The sequence below is a fragment of the Boleophthalmus pectinirostris genome, unplaced genomic scaffold (genome assembly GCF_026225935.1).
Source record: "Boleophthalmus pectinirostris isolate CB_2022bp ecotype Guang Dong unplaced genomic scaffold, ASM2622593v1 HiC_scaffold_4, whole genome shotgun sequence".
NCBI classification, from domain to species: domain Eukaryota; kingdom Metazoa; phylum Chordata; class Actinopteri; order Gobiiformes; family Gobiidae; genus Boleophthalmus; species Boleophthalmus pectinirostris.
This window is the reverse complement of record NW_026571353.1, coordinates 35,174,812-35,189,501: the sequence shown is the minus strand read 5'-3', so window position 1 is coordinate 35,189,501 and position 14,690 is coordinate 35,174,812. Positions and strand designations below refer to the sequence as shown.

At 42.2% G+C, this 14,690-nt stretch overlaps 1 protein-coding gene across 1 annotated transcript; it reads right to left on the bottom strand.

The window, feature by feature from the left end:
• Nucleotides 1-2,322: 2,322 nt before the first annotated feature.
• Nucleotides 2,323-10,536, bottom strand: si:dkey-251i10.2 (uncharacterized protein LOC562682 homolog). The gene is made up of 5 exons (XM_055161961.1): nucleotides 10,341-10,536; nucleotides 6,924-7,036; nucleotides 4,903-5,012; nucleotides 3,091-3,155; nucleotides 2,323-2,453 (listed from the first exon to the last, which is right to left on the bottom strand). The coding sequence occupies exons 1-5, from the start codon at nucleotides 10,534-10,536 to the stop codon at nucleotides 2,347-2,349; spliced, it is 591 nt and encodes a 196-aa protein (XP_055017936.1). The 3' UTR covers nucleotides 2,323-2,346.
• Between the last annotated feature and the right edge of the window lie 4,154 nt (nucleotides 10,537-14,690).

The following is a 14,690-nucleotide window of genomic DNA, read 5'->3' as shown; positions in this document are numbered from 1 at the left end:
AGGTTTTAGGTGTCATCCATGCATGTTTGAGTGATTTTTGGAGAATTTGAGTAATTTAGCAATCTCTCCCAGGCCTTTTTCAAACTTTACTATTAACTGTATTCATTTTTTGCAATGCTGCATCCACAAGCTTACGTCAGCCATGCTCCCATGCAACAATTCTTCATAAATATACAAAAAACATGATACAAAACAATGCACTACGTCTTCACAAACCTTTCATAAACGGGATACACGCTGATTGTGTTGTGATGATGCTCTGAAGGAGGAGTGACTTAGCACGGACAGGAAAGGGAAGGGGAAAGTCAGAGCGACAAAAACAAAACTGACTTATAAAATATGTTTTAGGTGAATATATAATTTTTAAAACAATAAAAGGTAACATGGTGATTTAAATATGTTGTGCTAGGAATTAAGACCCCATAGAAGTGCAGTAACTTGTACTTTTGTTTCATTCAGGTACGTTTGATTCACTCTGCAAAAGTCTGTACCTGATGTTGAACCACGAGTGAAGAACATCATATTTCAGATGAACTTTCAGCTCCTCCACTTGAGCCCTTCTCTCGGTCTGACGTTAAATCACTGTGAAACTCTAGTGTTCAGTGTTTGACTGTTTACTGCTCGAAGCGCCGTACGTGTAGAACAGGTCATCTCACCACATCGCTGATTTAAAGGGCCCATCTCATGCAAAATCAACTTTTCAGAGCTTTCTACCCTCTAAGAGTGATGTGTGGGCCTTGTATATCTCATCAAAGTGATTTTTAGATTGATTCTGCGTTTTTTTTAACAAATTGCAGCTTTTATTTTTGCCTCCCTCCCACATGACAACGAACTAAAGCTGCTACAACGATGACGTGGCAGCTACACCTATGACACTTTTGATGTAGCACAAAGCGCTTCACACCCGAACCCCTCCGCTCCACCGCCTCCACCCTGCATCAGCTGACAATTCCCACATGAACACCTGTTACGTACTGGCGCCCCTTTGCGAATCCCATTGCGTGGATTAATTGTCTGTTTTGGGGCGTGGTTGGTCCGCGTATAAACAGGCCGCCTATCAGTGGCTCGTTCTCTTGCTCTTGCTCTTGCTCCTGCGCGCTCACTACGCACCGCCTCGCCCTCCGCACACCTGGGCGCGCGCTCGTCACTATGCGCGCTGCTTTGTCTTGGCTGCTCGGCGCAGGCTGCTCGGTGCCTGTTAGCTGTTAGCCTTTTGTGTTTGACCTGGTGGGACCGGCTGTCCTGTTTTCGCCTTTTGTTTGGTAAGGTTAGTTTGGGGATGTCTTTTTTCTTTTAGTTCAGCGATGTTGGTACCAGCTTCTACGGCCCTGTACGGGGTTGGCCCGGTGCCACATCATTTTGTTCTGTTTGGTGCTCACCAGGTCCACCTTTCAGTTGTTACTTTGTTTTTTGGGCACGGGAGGGGTTTTAGCGATTTTAAAGTAAATTAAAATTAACTTAAAAATAAAAACATCTTTTACTTTTGTAACCTTTTCTCCTCCTGTGTCCTCATTAATATGTTTGATCCACCCGGGTCGTAACAACACCTAAACAAAAGCGACAGCATAAGTTCATTGTTCTACACTGCAGTGTACACGATATAATACATTTATCTACTAGAGTTTATTAATACTTGACCAATCAGTAATGTTCAGCTGATGTCGACGTGGTGCTTGAGCTTCGTGCACCTCAAAGTCCTCGTCCGATTCCGGGTCCAACACATGCGGCTGAACGCGTTGTATCTCCATGATGAATAAAAGTTTATTCCTGCCGCTATCAGGGTGCATGTCTGTCTCCCCCAGGCTCACTCAGAGCCTACGTCACGTTTGGAGGGCGGAGCCTGTGCTTTCTCAGGACGGGCGGGGGGATGAGCAATAGTCGGTCTTTCATAGTTCTTGGTCTGTGACTGTCTCCAAGAAATCAGTAAGATTTCATAACTATTGTGTAATGGATGTTCCAAAACCCAAACTGTGCAGAAGATACAATGTAAAAAGAGTTATTTTGCATGAGATGGGCCCTTTAAACACTGATTTAAATGCCAATTTGAGGTTTAAAATGAGAGTCAAAACACCACTCCTCCTCCAGGGCTGTTGTCATGGCTTTTAAAGCATCTTAAAGTACATGAGTTAGTTGCAACACCGGCAACAGCACTAGAGACCTTCCTGTGTGTCTCACCTAAAACAAAGAGCATGCTGAGTGTGCTAAAAGTGAAAAACCCACAGACACTTGTGTCAGGTCCCCCCCTCAGAGGCACAGAGGAGCAGTGTGGTGAAGAGTTTTACTGGTGTCATTCCATCTGAGTCACTTTAAACAAATCACTGTGTTTATGTGTGTTTATTTAGATTTTCAGAGCAGTGTTTTACAGACGATCCAGCAGAGGGCAGCGGAGAGCAGAGGTACTTCAGGGGCCACTCCTTTTGTCGCAGAGGCCAGTCCCAGACCTGAGACCGGAGCTGGGGACAAGAAGAACAGGTGAGAGAGGTCCATGCTTCAACAATACTTTGACTATACTTCAATACTTCAACAACAATACTTCGACAACACTTTAACACGTCACGGCTTTAGAACTGTTCTTTTACAGCCGTGAACTGAAACTGGGGTGGACCGCCCAAGCAGAACCAATCAGAGCACTGCTTTCGGCGCTTACTTCCGGGTCGACGAGAGATAAAAATACTTCATTTTATTCATTCATTTAAAAAAACAACTTTAAAGGTCCTGCATTACGCAAAATCAAGTCTCTTAGGCGTGTCAGAATGCTCGTCAAAAACATAACTGGACTTGTGTTTTGTTTCATTCACACATGTTTGTCTATATCGCTAACTCAAAATGCTCTGTTCTACCTTGTGACATCATGAAGTGGCATTTGAATGTGACAGTGAATGAAACAAAACACAGCTCCACAATACGGAGCTCTCGTCCTGCACTGGAGCTCTACACTGACAGCCCTTCCAGACTCTTCGCGTCGACTTTGTTTTTTGCGGCGTGATGCGGTCGGTCGCGTAAACGCCCCGCAGACGCTCTTGACCTCTGACCCCGGCCGAGACGAGGACGAGACGTTTGGATTCGTGATTTCGTCTGTCAGGGTCCCACCTCTGAAGAGCAAACCGGACCTGATGTTCAGCCAGAAGACGGTCCTCTGCTCTGCCACCGTGGCCCTGGAGAGAACGAGGGAAGAGAGGAGGAGGAGAGGAGGGAGGGAGGGAGAGGAGGAGAGACAAGAGGAGAGGAGGGAGGGACGGACGTGGGAGAGGAAGAGAAAGAAAGACAGAGGAGGGAAGAGAGAAAGAAGAGGAGGGAGAGACAAGAAGAAGAGGAGGGAAAGAGAGAGAAGAGGAATGAGAGAAAAGAGGAGGAGGAGAGAAGGTGGGAGGTAGGGAGGAGAGGAGGGAGAGGAGAGAGATAAGGGGAGGAGGAGAGAAGAAGGGAGAGAGGAGAGAAGGGAAAGACAAGAGGAGGAGGTGAGATGGAGAGAGAGACAGACAGACAAGAGGAGAGGAGGAGGGAGAGAGGAGGGAGGGACGGATGTAGGAGAGGAAGAGAAAGAGAGACAGAGGAGGGAAGAGAGAAAGGAGAGGAGGGAGAGACAAGAGGGGGAGGAGAGAAAGAGGGAGAGCGGAGGGGAGGAAGAGACGAGAGAAGGAGGCAGGGAGAGAGGGAGAAGGGAGAGACAGGAGGAGGGAGAGAAGGAGGAAGAGAGGAATGAGAGGCAAGAGGAAGAGGAGAGAAGGAGGGAGAGAGGGAGGGAAAATAGGAGGAAGAGACAAGGGAAGGAGGAAAGAGGAAGAGAGAGATAAAGGGGGGAGGAGAGAAGGAGGGAGAGGAGGGAAAGAGGGAGGAGAGGAATGACAGACAAGAGGAGGAGAAGAGAAGGAGGGAGAGAGGAGAAGAGGAAGAGAACAGAGAAGGAGGGAGGTAGGGAGGAGAGGAGGGAGAGACAAGAGGAGGAGGAGGCGAGAAGGAGGGGAGACAGAGACAAGAGAGGGAGTAGGGGAGGGAGAGACAAGAGGAGGAGAGAAAGAGGGAGGAGAGGAGGGAGAGACAAGAGAAGGGAGAGAGGTGAGAAGGAGGGAGAGGGAGAGACAAGAAGAAGAGATGAGATAAGGAGGAAGGGAGAGAGGAGGGAGAGACAAGAGGAGGAGAGAAGGAGGGAGCAAAAGGAGGAGGGAGGAAGGAAGAGAGAGAAGGAGGAAAGAGAGAGGGAGAGACAAGAGGGAGAGGGAGAGAAGGAGGGAAAGAGGAAGAGAGGAGAAGAGACAAGAGAAGGAGGAGGGAAGGAGGAGAGGAGCAAGAGACAAGAGAAGGAGGGAGAGGGAGAGACAAGAAGAAGAGATGAGATAAGGAGGAAGGGAGAGAGGAGGGAGAGACAAGAGGAGGAGAGAAGGAGGGAGCAAAAGGAGGAGGAGAGGAGGAGGAAGGAAGAGAGAAGGAGGGAGAGAGGGAGAGACAGAGGCAGAGGGGAGAGAAGGAGGGAAAGAGGAAGGAGAGGAGCAAGAGACAAGAGAAGGAGGAGGGAAGGAGGAGAGGAGCAAGAGACAAGAGAAGGAGGGAGAGGGAGAGACAAGAAGAAGAGATGAGATAAGGAGGAAGGGAGAGAGGAGGGAGAGACAAGAGGAGGAGAGAAGGAGGGAGCAAAAGGAGGAGGAGAGGAGGAGGAAGGAAGAGAGAAGGAGGGAGAGAGGGAGAGACAAGAGGCAGAGGGAGAGAAGGAGGGAAAGAGGAAGGAGAGGAGCAAGAGACAAGAGAAGGAGGAGGGAAGGAGGAGAGGAGAAAGAGACAAGAGAAGGAGGGAGTTACAAGAGGAGTAGTAGAGAGGGAGAGCGGAGTTGGGCAGAGGGAGAGAGTGTGTTAGTGTTTGTTTGTGTTGAAAAGGCGTCTGTGTGGAACAGGCTGAGCTGCTCTTACATGAAGTAGACGGGGCCCGTGGTGTCTGGGGGCCTCCAGCTGAACACTGTGGAGTTTCCCTTCAGGTTGATGTTGGCGTGGGTCACTGCACCACGACTGTTCCCTGAGCACTGGACACGGAAGAGAAAATAAAAAATAAGGAAGAGATACTGATAATTGGATGTATATGATTGATCGATTTTTATTATTCTAGTGTTTTACACATTTGTGCCCAGCTGCACGGGCTCACAGGACACTGTAAACACGTTCACAGACGCTACAGACCCATAAAAAAAACAAATAACCGCTCTGACAGAAACATGCTCTGATCATACAGAATACTTGTCGACTCCTGTCCCAGGCTCTAGAGATATAACGAACTAAAACAAAAAGCTCCCCATTATAAATTCAATTCATCATTCAGCAACCAGAATCCATCAGGGTTTGACGACTGTAGAGCAGTAAATAAAATATTCCTCAAATCAGAATACAGAGGACAGTAAAGAACAAAATGAAACTCATCCTCTACCTCCCCCAGGTCACACAAGGAGCTGGACACAGAGCGACCGCTGTTTTCTGATCAAATTTAGATTTACATACAGCTCTGTTTTGATCCTCCTTCTTAAAATGAATGTCATTTCTCAACTTTGCCCTCTTACAAATGTCAAATTTCCATTGTTTTTTTGAAGCTGACCTGCAGTTTCTGTTTCAACAAGTTAAGGATTAAACCGCAGTCCATTTCTACAGACATATTTTAAATAAGACATTTCAAAAATCATTTAAATTTCAATTCAGTTTCTAAGTATTATTTGCTGCTTGTACTTTATTAGTTACCCAATGTATTAACTACATTTTTATATGTACATTATGCAATAAATTAACTTATCGTTGTTGTCACCAGATTATTTTGTTCCAGAGTTTAAATTCAGACTTTATTTTTATGTTAAAAAACAGCTTCATACTTCATATTTTGAAATGACAGTAATGATAATCATAATAATGTTTGTTTTTTTAAACAATATATTTCCACTAGGGATGGGCATTCGATGAAATTTTCTTAATTGATCGTCGGAAGAATTAACGAACGATTATCGATTAATAATTAATGTTTTTATATTAAAATGATCATCATCAAACTGTAACGACTCTAGAGCCACATCAGCCCGTTTGACATTATAATGTGTTTAATTCAGTTTTGCGCAACTCTCACAGAAACGAAACTTAAAACCGCATCACTAATTTGCATAAATTAAGCGAAGATAAAACTACAGCTCTTGTGTCACTGATGTGGTTCAATTTCTGTTGGATTAAAAGACATGACTCAGGTGAATACAGGTTAGTGTGACCAGATTTGTGTTTGTAAAAACCAGGACACCGTACGGGGGGAGGGAGGTGGGGACTCGTCATCGACATTGCGCGACTCTCACCTGGTAAAACTTTTTCCCACTGGACACCGAAACATATGTGCTGCTTTGTTCACTGTGCACATGGACTCACACGGAAAGCGTTGAATTTCTTGTACAAATCATCGTTAAATACACATTTGTGCTTCGGTACGTTTCAGACTGACTGACTGTTTGTGTCTCGCTCCTTCTGATGCAGAGACACATGTACACACCTGTTTGGTCACACTACGCACAGCAACCTACATTCGGTTTGTCGATTAAAATTAATGTAATCGATGAAATTCTTAATGATCAATTATCGATTAATCGATTAATCATGCCCATCCCTAATTTCCACACATAATGACAGATATTTGTTTATAGTTTTATATGGTTTTACACTGGATCAAAATCATTCAGGAAAAGTTTGAGTTTTTTCAGTAGCGATACTAGTTTCAGTATTTGGGTTTTGATGTGTTTATTTTTTCAGAGGTGATCTGTGATCTGTTACTCTTTATTAATCTACATAAAATATCAAAGCCAGATGAGTCATTTTAAATCATGTGAATAACTCAGGACGTTTTCAAGTACAGCTCTTTGAAAGCCCAGGGGAACATCACTCATCACGTGATCCTGGAGACAGAGTGTTGGACTGACCTCCAGGAAGCGCGTGTCAGGGGGAGGGAGCTGCCAGGTGCCCAGGGCGGAGAGGCGTCCTGGGGCTCGGGCTTCCAGGAGCAGCCCCCTGTAGTCAGGCCCCACGATGGTCACTGAAGAAAGGACACAGCGTTAGGTAAAGACGTGTGAGGATCCACTAATGAGCCTGGTACTGTGGTCAAATCTAGTGCCACTGCTCCACAGTGTTAGTATTATTTCATTTCATTTACAGTTAAGTAAGTTAATTATACCACAAATAACTGAATTTACCGTATTTTTTGGACTATAAGTCTCTCCGGAGTATTAGTCGCACCAGCCAAAAAAGGTGTAATGAAGAAGAAAAAAACATATATAAGTCTCACCAGACTATAAGTTGCACTTTTTGGGGGAAATGTATTTTATCAAATGAGAGACCAGGAACTGACATTTTATCTTTATTATCTTTATTTTTATACCTTGTCTTTGCATTTCTGTTTGGTCCACTGCAAAGGTGCACAGTGTAACTTTTCTGGTGGAGGTCAAAATCTGTTTCTCCATGGAGATGTTATTGCTTTGTCTGGAATGTTTCACAGTATGACATTACAGCTTTCTGTCTTCATGGAGATCAAGTTACAGGTCAGATCTGTGAAGAGGCGACCCCGCTCACAGTCAGAATACCTGTTTTTCTTGGTATTTTTGAGATATAAAACCACCTGTATTTGAGTAAATGTAAGGTAGAGCTGTTTAATGTCATACTGTGGAACATTCCAGGCAGAGCAAATGACATATGGGTCATTCCACGGCATTACACCAAATCGCCCACGCACTTCGATCTCAAAAAATTTTGAAAAAATTACTAGCTAGGTTTAAAAAGGGGGCTAAAAATGGTACGCCATGGAAATGAACACGTTTTTTTTTTTTTTAAGTTCATATAAAATGACAGTGAGTTGAGATTCCAAACCTTTGATAGTTGTTATTTGAACACAGAGTAGAGGAGTACAAGCCTATAAAATGTCAGTCCTCTATGTGTGATACGTACGGAGATATCGACCTGTGAAAACGGCCGAGAAAAAATGATGCGATTTTGGGCCCGTAAATTGACACATACTTCCCTCCATAAAATGAGCTGTAACTTGAAAAGTAATGGTAAAAAATAGTAATTGAAAATCCCTAAAATTTCACAGGGTTGGTACATGATAGTAAGGGACCAGTTGGTAATTTTTTACAAAATTTTTAAAAAACATAATGCATGAGATTTTCTGGAAATTTGATGAAATGCGTGGAATGACCCATATATATAAAGAGAAAAATATCACATGTCTGATCTAGTTTGTCTTTCAAGACTGAAAGGCAAATTATTTTCAAATGTCGCAGCATGTGACCGTGTTCTGAGCACCAGGCTAATGGGACTGTAACTATCTCATCTCACACGACACTCAACACTCTCCTCACAGAGCAGCGTTTTAAAGCTGTCAAATGCTTTTCTCCATGGAGATGTTATTGCTTTGTCTGGAATGTTTCACAGTGTGGCATTAAACCTTTCTATCCAGACCAAGTTGCAGGTCAGATCAGTCAGACTGTCTGTTTTTCTACGTATTTTTGAGCTGTAAAACCACCTGTAATTGAATAAATATAAGGTAGAGCTGTTGAAAGTCATACTGTGGGACATTCCAGGCAGAGTAATGACATCTCCATAGAAACAAGCAAAAAGTTACATGCACTTTTAGCTTTAAGAGTTTGTCTGTCCATGTTTGCTGCTGTATTACAGGAAACACAGGAGATTGTCGGGGGTTAATATTTACCAGAAATGCTCCTGAAAACTCAATGAAAATGTGATTTACAAAACATTTTGACATTTTCATCATCAACACTTTATTGACACTAAAATCCAAAACTCCACTTCTCCAACACAATGCACCAAACGCCAGGATACAGGAGTCAGAGGTTAAAAAAAAAAAAAGATAAAAGAACAAAACACAAGTCCAAGCTCTGCCAAAACTACCTCAGGAAAAAAAGAACAAGATGGTAAAACTTGAAAACATGGAGTGTCCAGCAGCACAGTGTCCAGACTTAAACCCCATGGAGGTTTGGGACGAACTGGACAGAAGAGTGAAGCGACCGACAAGTGCCACACATTTATGGAAACTTCTGCAACAGACTTGGGAAGAACTTTCTGGACAATATTTGATTTCTGTTGTAAAAGGAACGAGCCACACTGTAAACCTGAACATTCAAAGTAATTAAAAAGATTAAGTCGTGTACACAACATTTTTAGAAATAGTCCTACTAACTTAATTATGTCAAGTTGCTGTAACACATTCTTCTTTTTACTTTTAAAAAAAAAATATTATTAAAGGGAACTATTGTGGGTATAAGTGAGAGTAACTTAAAAACACAGATGAGGTACAACTTAGTAGAATTAAGTAGTTAAAAATAATATCTAATGTGTGTATAATGTACTAGGTGGATACTACAGTGTGTCATGTATGTAAGTATGTATGTATTATTAATCTATATACATATTATATAATATTGATTAGACTAGTAAATCCTCTGACTTTCACGTGAGGACTCTGGGTTCAAATCCCCCTCCTATGGTGTGTATAATGTGTGTTTACGATGATGTGTCTATATGTATAATATAATGTGTGTAGATATACTTGATTGTATGTACAATGTGTGTACAAAAATCATGGATTACATATAAAAGTGACATTTAATTAAATTATTCCAGTGGTTTGAAAACTCTAACTACAAATATTTGAGTTGATCTGAATGAGCACTTTGAATTCAGCTGTTATCAAAAAGTACAAGTAGCAAACCATCCAACCTTTTAAGTTCTGGAAGACTGTGACTTTTATGTTTATCAACTTAAAATAATTGAGGCAGTCGGTTGCCCCAGTTTTTTTTTAGTTCTGGTAACTTATTCGGGTTTACAGTGAGTGTGTTAAGCTGTTATATCTGCCAAAGGTGAACACTTTGTTGAGTCAAAAGTTTAGAATAAGTTTTGGTCTATAAATTGATTCCATGATTTATTTTTCAACTCAAAATGCTTTTTTGTTTTGTGCTTTCAGTTCAGAGCAGTGACACAATAAACTGGAAAAAGTGTGTTCTAAAACTTTGGATCAATCAGTGTATCTCTGCAGTGTATTAAATTTTCTTCTTCAATAGTTTTGAACTCTTAATAATAATAATAATATCACATTTTATTTATTAGGCGCCTTTCTGGACACTCGAGGTCGCTTTCATTTAAAGATTTTCAGTTTTGTGACATTATGAATTTGGAATTTAACAAAACAGTAACATGTCACAAACAAATTATGAGAGAAATTGATAAAAATGGGACAAAACAAAAGAAATTATACACATGCACAAAACCTGAATGGCTTTTCTCACATCCAGGTCTCCACTCAGGTCCTGAAATGTGTTTAAACTCACCTGTGATGGGTTTGCCCGGGCTGTACACGGCGGCGTCGGTGAGCAGGGTGTAGGGGGGACGAGAGGTCTGCGGTGTCACCCCCATGTGACGCGGCATCATGTCCTCACAGGCGCCCGTGGGTGCTCCACTGGGGTAGGCCCGCACCCATAACGGGCACGAGAGAAGAACCAGCGACCCGAACCAGAGCGCAGCCATCGGACTGACGGGCTGAGGAGGTCTGGGTCAGAGGAGCGGAGTGAGGCGGCGCACACAGAGCTGTGTCAGATTTAGATTTACACGCCTCATGTCAGAACGGAGGAGGAGAGGACTCAAAAACACTTCAAGGTCTGATATTACACAAAATGACTCTTGAGAGCTTTAAGTTTTTACTACATCAGAAACGAACCTGTTTAAGAAACCCTTTAGTATTAGGGATGTAACAATAACAGAAATATCGTGATATCGTCAAAGTTCTCACAGTAATATCATGAACCATCACAATATATCGAATTACAAGTGTCTTTGTTTAAATTAAGAGCTGTGTTGGGGAGTAACAGATTACATGTACTGGCATTACGTAATCAGAGTACAAATTATGAGTAACTGTATTCGGTTACAGTTACTGGATTGGATTACAGTTACTTTGTTGAAATAAATGGATTACACTGCTGTATTTTCACATTTTGGGCTGTTTCCCATTTTTTAAATATATATATATTTTTTTTTATTTTGGTAATTCCATTTATTTCCGGAAAATAAACCAGGACTAAATCAGATCTAAACCAGGTGTAAACCAAACGGAATTTTTGAAAATGAGTTCTCATGGGTCACTTTTGGTGGAGCTTAGGTACTTTTCCACCTGCTGGAACGATTAAATGATCTTTAATAGTCTTAAACACTATATACTTGTTATAAGGGATACAGTTGGAGTCTTTCATTTGGTTATTTTTTTTATTTGGAATTTTTTGGAAATTTTTCAGCCAAATCTGAGATGGCTCACAGGGGGAGATTCCATGAAAACGGCTGATTTTTACTATATGAAATAAGTAAGAGTCAAGTTACTTCTGAACTCTGTGAAAGTTCAGTTTGAACTCATTCAAGTACGATAAACAGTGTAGAAGGTCAACAGGATTACTTCAAAATAATATTACTCAAGTAGAAATTTGTTAAATTAAAAAGCAATTAAAAAAAAGAGAGAGATAAAGAGATTCCAGGGATGAAATACAGTCATAACTTCAAATCAATCCAATCCAGTCCACTTTATTTCTATAGCACATTTCACAAACAAACAGTTTCCAAAGTGCTGCACAAATACATAATAACAACAATAATAATAAAATGATAAAATAAACCCTTAGATTTAATCATACTAGTCTTAAAATAATAAAACCAGTAAAATAAAATAAGAGCAAAATCATAGAATAGCAATAAATAAATAAATAAAACCGATAAAATACATTTAAAATAAATAAAATAAATAAAAGACACAGAGGACGTGCGGGGGCAGAGTGTTCCAGAGTTTAGGGCCGACCACACAGAAGGTCCGGTCCTGCCTGGTTTTAAAGGTTGTATAGAGGATTTTTTTAAGGGAAGAGAAATACAGCGACAGTCTTTGTTCGCGTTCAGAATTAGTGTTGAAGTGACTGTTTAGAAGTAATCAGCGACCGACGCGTCAGTTTTTAACCCTTCGCCTGCTTCGGTCGCGCCATCGCTGGACGAAATCCAAAAACCTCAGTTTGGCTTTGCTCCTTTTCCCCTTCTCTTCTTCTTTCAGCGACCTCAAAAACGGACTTTCTTTTGGGGTGAACGATCGTGGATTCTCGTCCGCCGTCACGACAAACTTTGTGTAAAATGCGAGGAAGCGACAGTTCGAAAAAGCCTCTAAGAGTAAACCGCGTAATCCCCGCGTCCGACGAGTCAGTTATACTAGGGAGTTTGATTGACAACTCAACAGCCAATAGAAATGAGGGAGCCTCGTTTTCTATTGGCTGATGTTTATCTGGCCTCCACGTCCACAGTTGATAATTTTCTTTTTTTTTTTTTTGGTCATCATAATTCAAAGCTGCTGCGTCTCTGTAATGATATTTTAATCTTTCACTGACAGTTTGAAACTAAAAAAAATCCTCCATACAACCTTTAAGTCTCGTCTTAGGCGCCACGAGCTGGAGCTGGACCAAGAAGTCAAAATCTGAAACCTAAAAACTGATCAAACTGGGAAAGAAAGTGTAAAATGTTTTGCAAGATCTTAAATATAACGATTTTAACTGGGTTTGAATAAAATGTGCGCTCCAACCTGACGCAGAACTGTTCGCTGGTCTGTGTGTTGCTCTCACCACATTAACTTGAGTCTTTCCAGCGAGGACAGAGACACTAAGTGCTTATGTATCTTTCACACAGGAACAGAGCACACGCCGTCCACTGCTTTTGTCAAGGAGGAAAATCTATGAAAGTTTGATGAAGTTCACACTGATTAATTTATGTTAAGTAACAGTATTATGGCTCTGTCCCGTCTACTTAAAGGAAAAGAGAATGAACATTTGCGCACTATTCATGATCGGAAATTCCACAAGATGAACTGAAGCGATATCACATTAGAATCCCTATTGATACTTCAAGATTCCCCGGGGTGTGATGCTAACTGTAGGCTCTGCTCTGTCTGTATCACAGTTTCAACAAGCACAATCAGAGAGAGCAACCTGGTCTCCATGAGGCATCGGTGGGGTCAGTTCATCACCACAGAAGCAGTTTATGAGGAGCCCGGTCGATATTACATGATCGTTATATCCACAATGTCATGTGTGTATGTGTACAGGCCCATGAACATTTGTGTGATACTGGTCACACGTGAGAATGTCTGTGTTTACTAGTGTGGAACCAAAATGTCCTTTTTCATGAGTTGCGTATATGTTAGTTCTGTGACAGCAGATCAGTGTGTTGTGTATCACCAGAAAAAGAAGAAATGGAAATTATTTTTGTTCCAATTCGAATTTGAACGGCAAACACTGAAAGAGAAAGGAAGTGTTATAATCACTAGTGACGGGCGAATGAGACGGAGCTCCGCAGCACGTCTCGTTCTTTCTGAAACAAATTGCTCCGACGCACTGCCTCGGAGCTCGTCTCGCAGCAGCCGCTCACGTGACCAAAGGGTGGAAGTGTCGGTCCCTCCCCCGACTGCTTCGCTCTGCGTGTCGATCGCTTCAGTGTATCGAAGGGTTTCATTGGCTCAGCGAATGTTCCGCTCTGTGATTGGTTCAGAGTGTTCAGCGCACTTCTGTGGTTTGACGAGTGCTAAACTGCCACAGTATAAAAGGTGCACCAATATTTCTTAAAAATGTTGAGTAGTGAGGAGTGTTGTGTGACGTTAGTGGTGATTTTGGCGACTTTTGGCATTTGTTTCATTTTCGATGGCATCTACAAGTGGAAAAAAGTGATTCGTGGTTTGGGATCGTTTGCTATTTATGTTTCTCTTTACATATTATTTTAAATCATCATTATTATTGGTTGTTGTTGTTAGGGTGTTGCTCTGCACACAAGTATTGTCTTACACTAACAATACTTCATCGACGCTGAGACGCCTGCGTGCCAATGGTTACATTTGTCCACTAGAGGTCAGTGTTTCTCCGAGGCCTCAGACACGTCGAACCATTTGAGACAATATTGCTGCTGAGGTGTCAATGCTTCACGAGGCTCCATTCGCCCGTCATTAGTAATTAGTGATTATCTCGAAAAACTACCGTATTTTCTGGGTTATTAGACGCGCTCTTAAGCCTCTAACCCCATCAAAAAACGACTGCGCGCCCCACAATCCAGAGCGCCCTGTACACGAATCCACTCGGGTGTCCCAGCACGACTTCAGTAAACACACACGGAGCAGACAGCGACCGCACAGCGACAAACACCCGCAGACACACTCATCACTCCACGCCGACGAGGAACGGAACGGAGGAACGAACCTAAAAAGCGAGCGCAATGTGCCGCTTCTAGACACGACTGAACAACTGAGTCACTGCGAACACGCCGACAATCCAGCGATCCCAGACAGCACCCTCCCTACACGCCACAACTGAACAAAGCCCAGAGTCACCGTGAACGCACAAACAAACAAAACCACTCACCCATCACACTGTTGTGTTTCCTTTAAAGTCTGGTGCGCCAACTTGTGTGAGGATTGGGTGAATATTTTAGGCCGCAGATGGTTCAGAAATTGCCAAAATTGCCTTTATAATATAATCCTTTATAATGGCGTGACTGTCATGGTTCATGTTTGTAGTGGTTGTATTTGCTCATTTTGGTGTTTTATTTTGACATTTGTCTTGTCTGCTTGTAGTTTGAGTTTTACTTCCTGTCTTGATTGTTTGCCCCACCCTAAT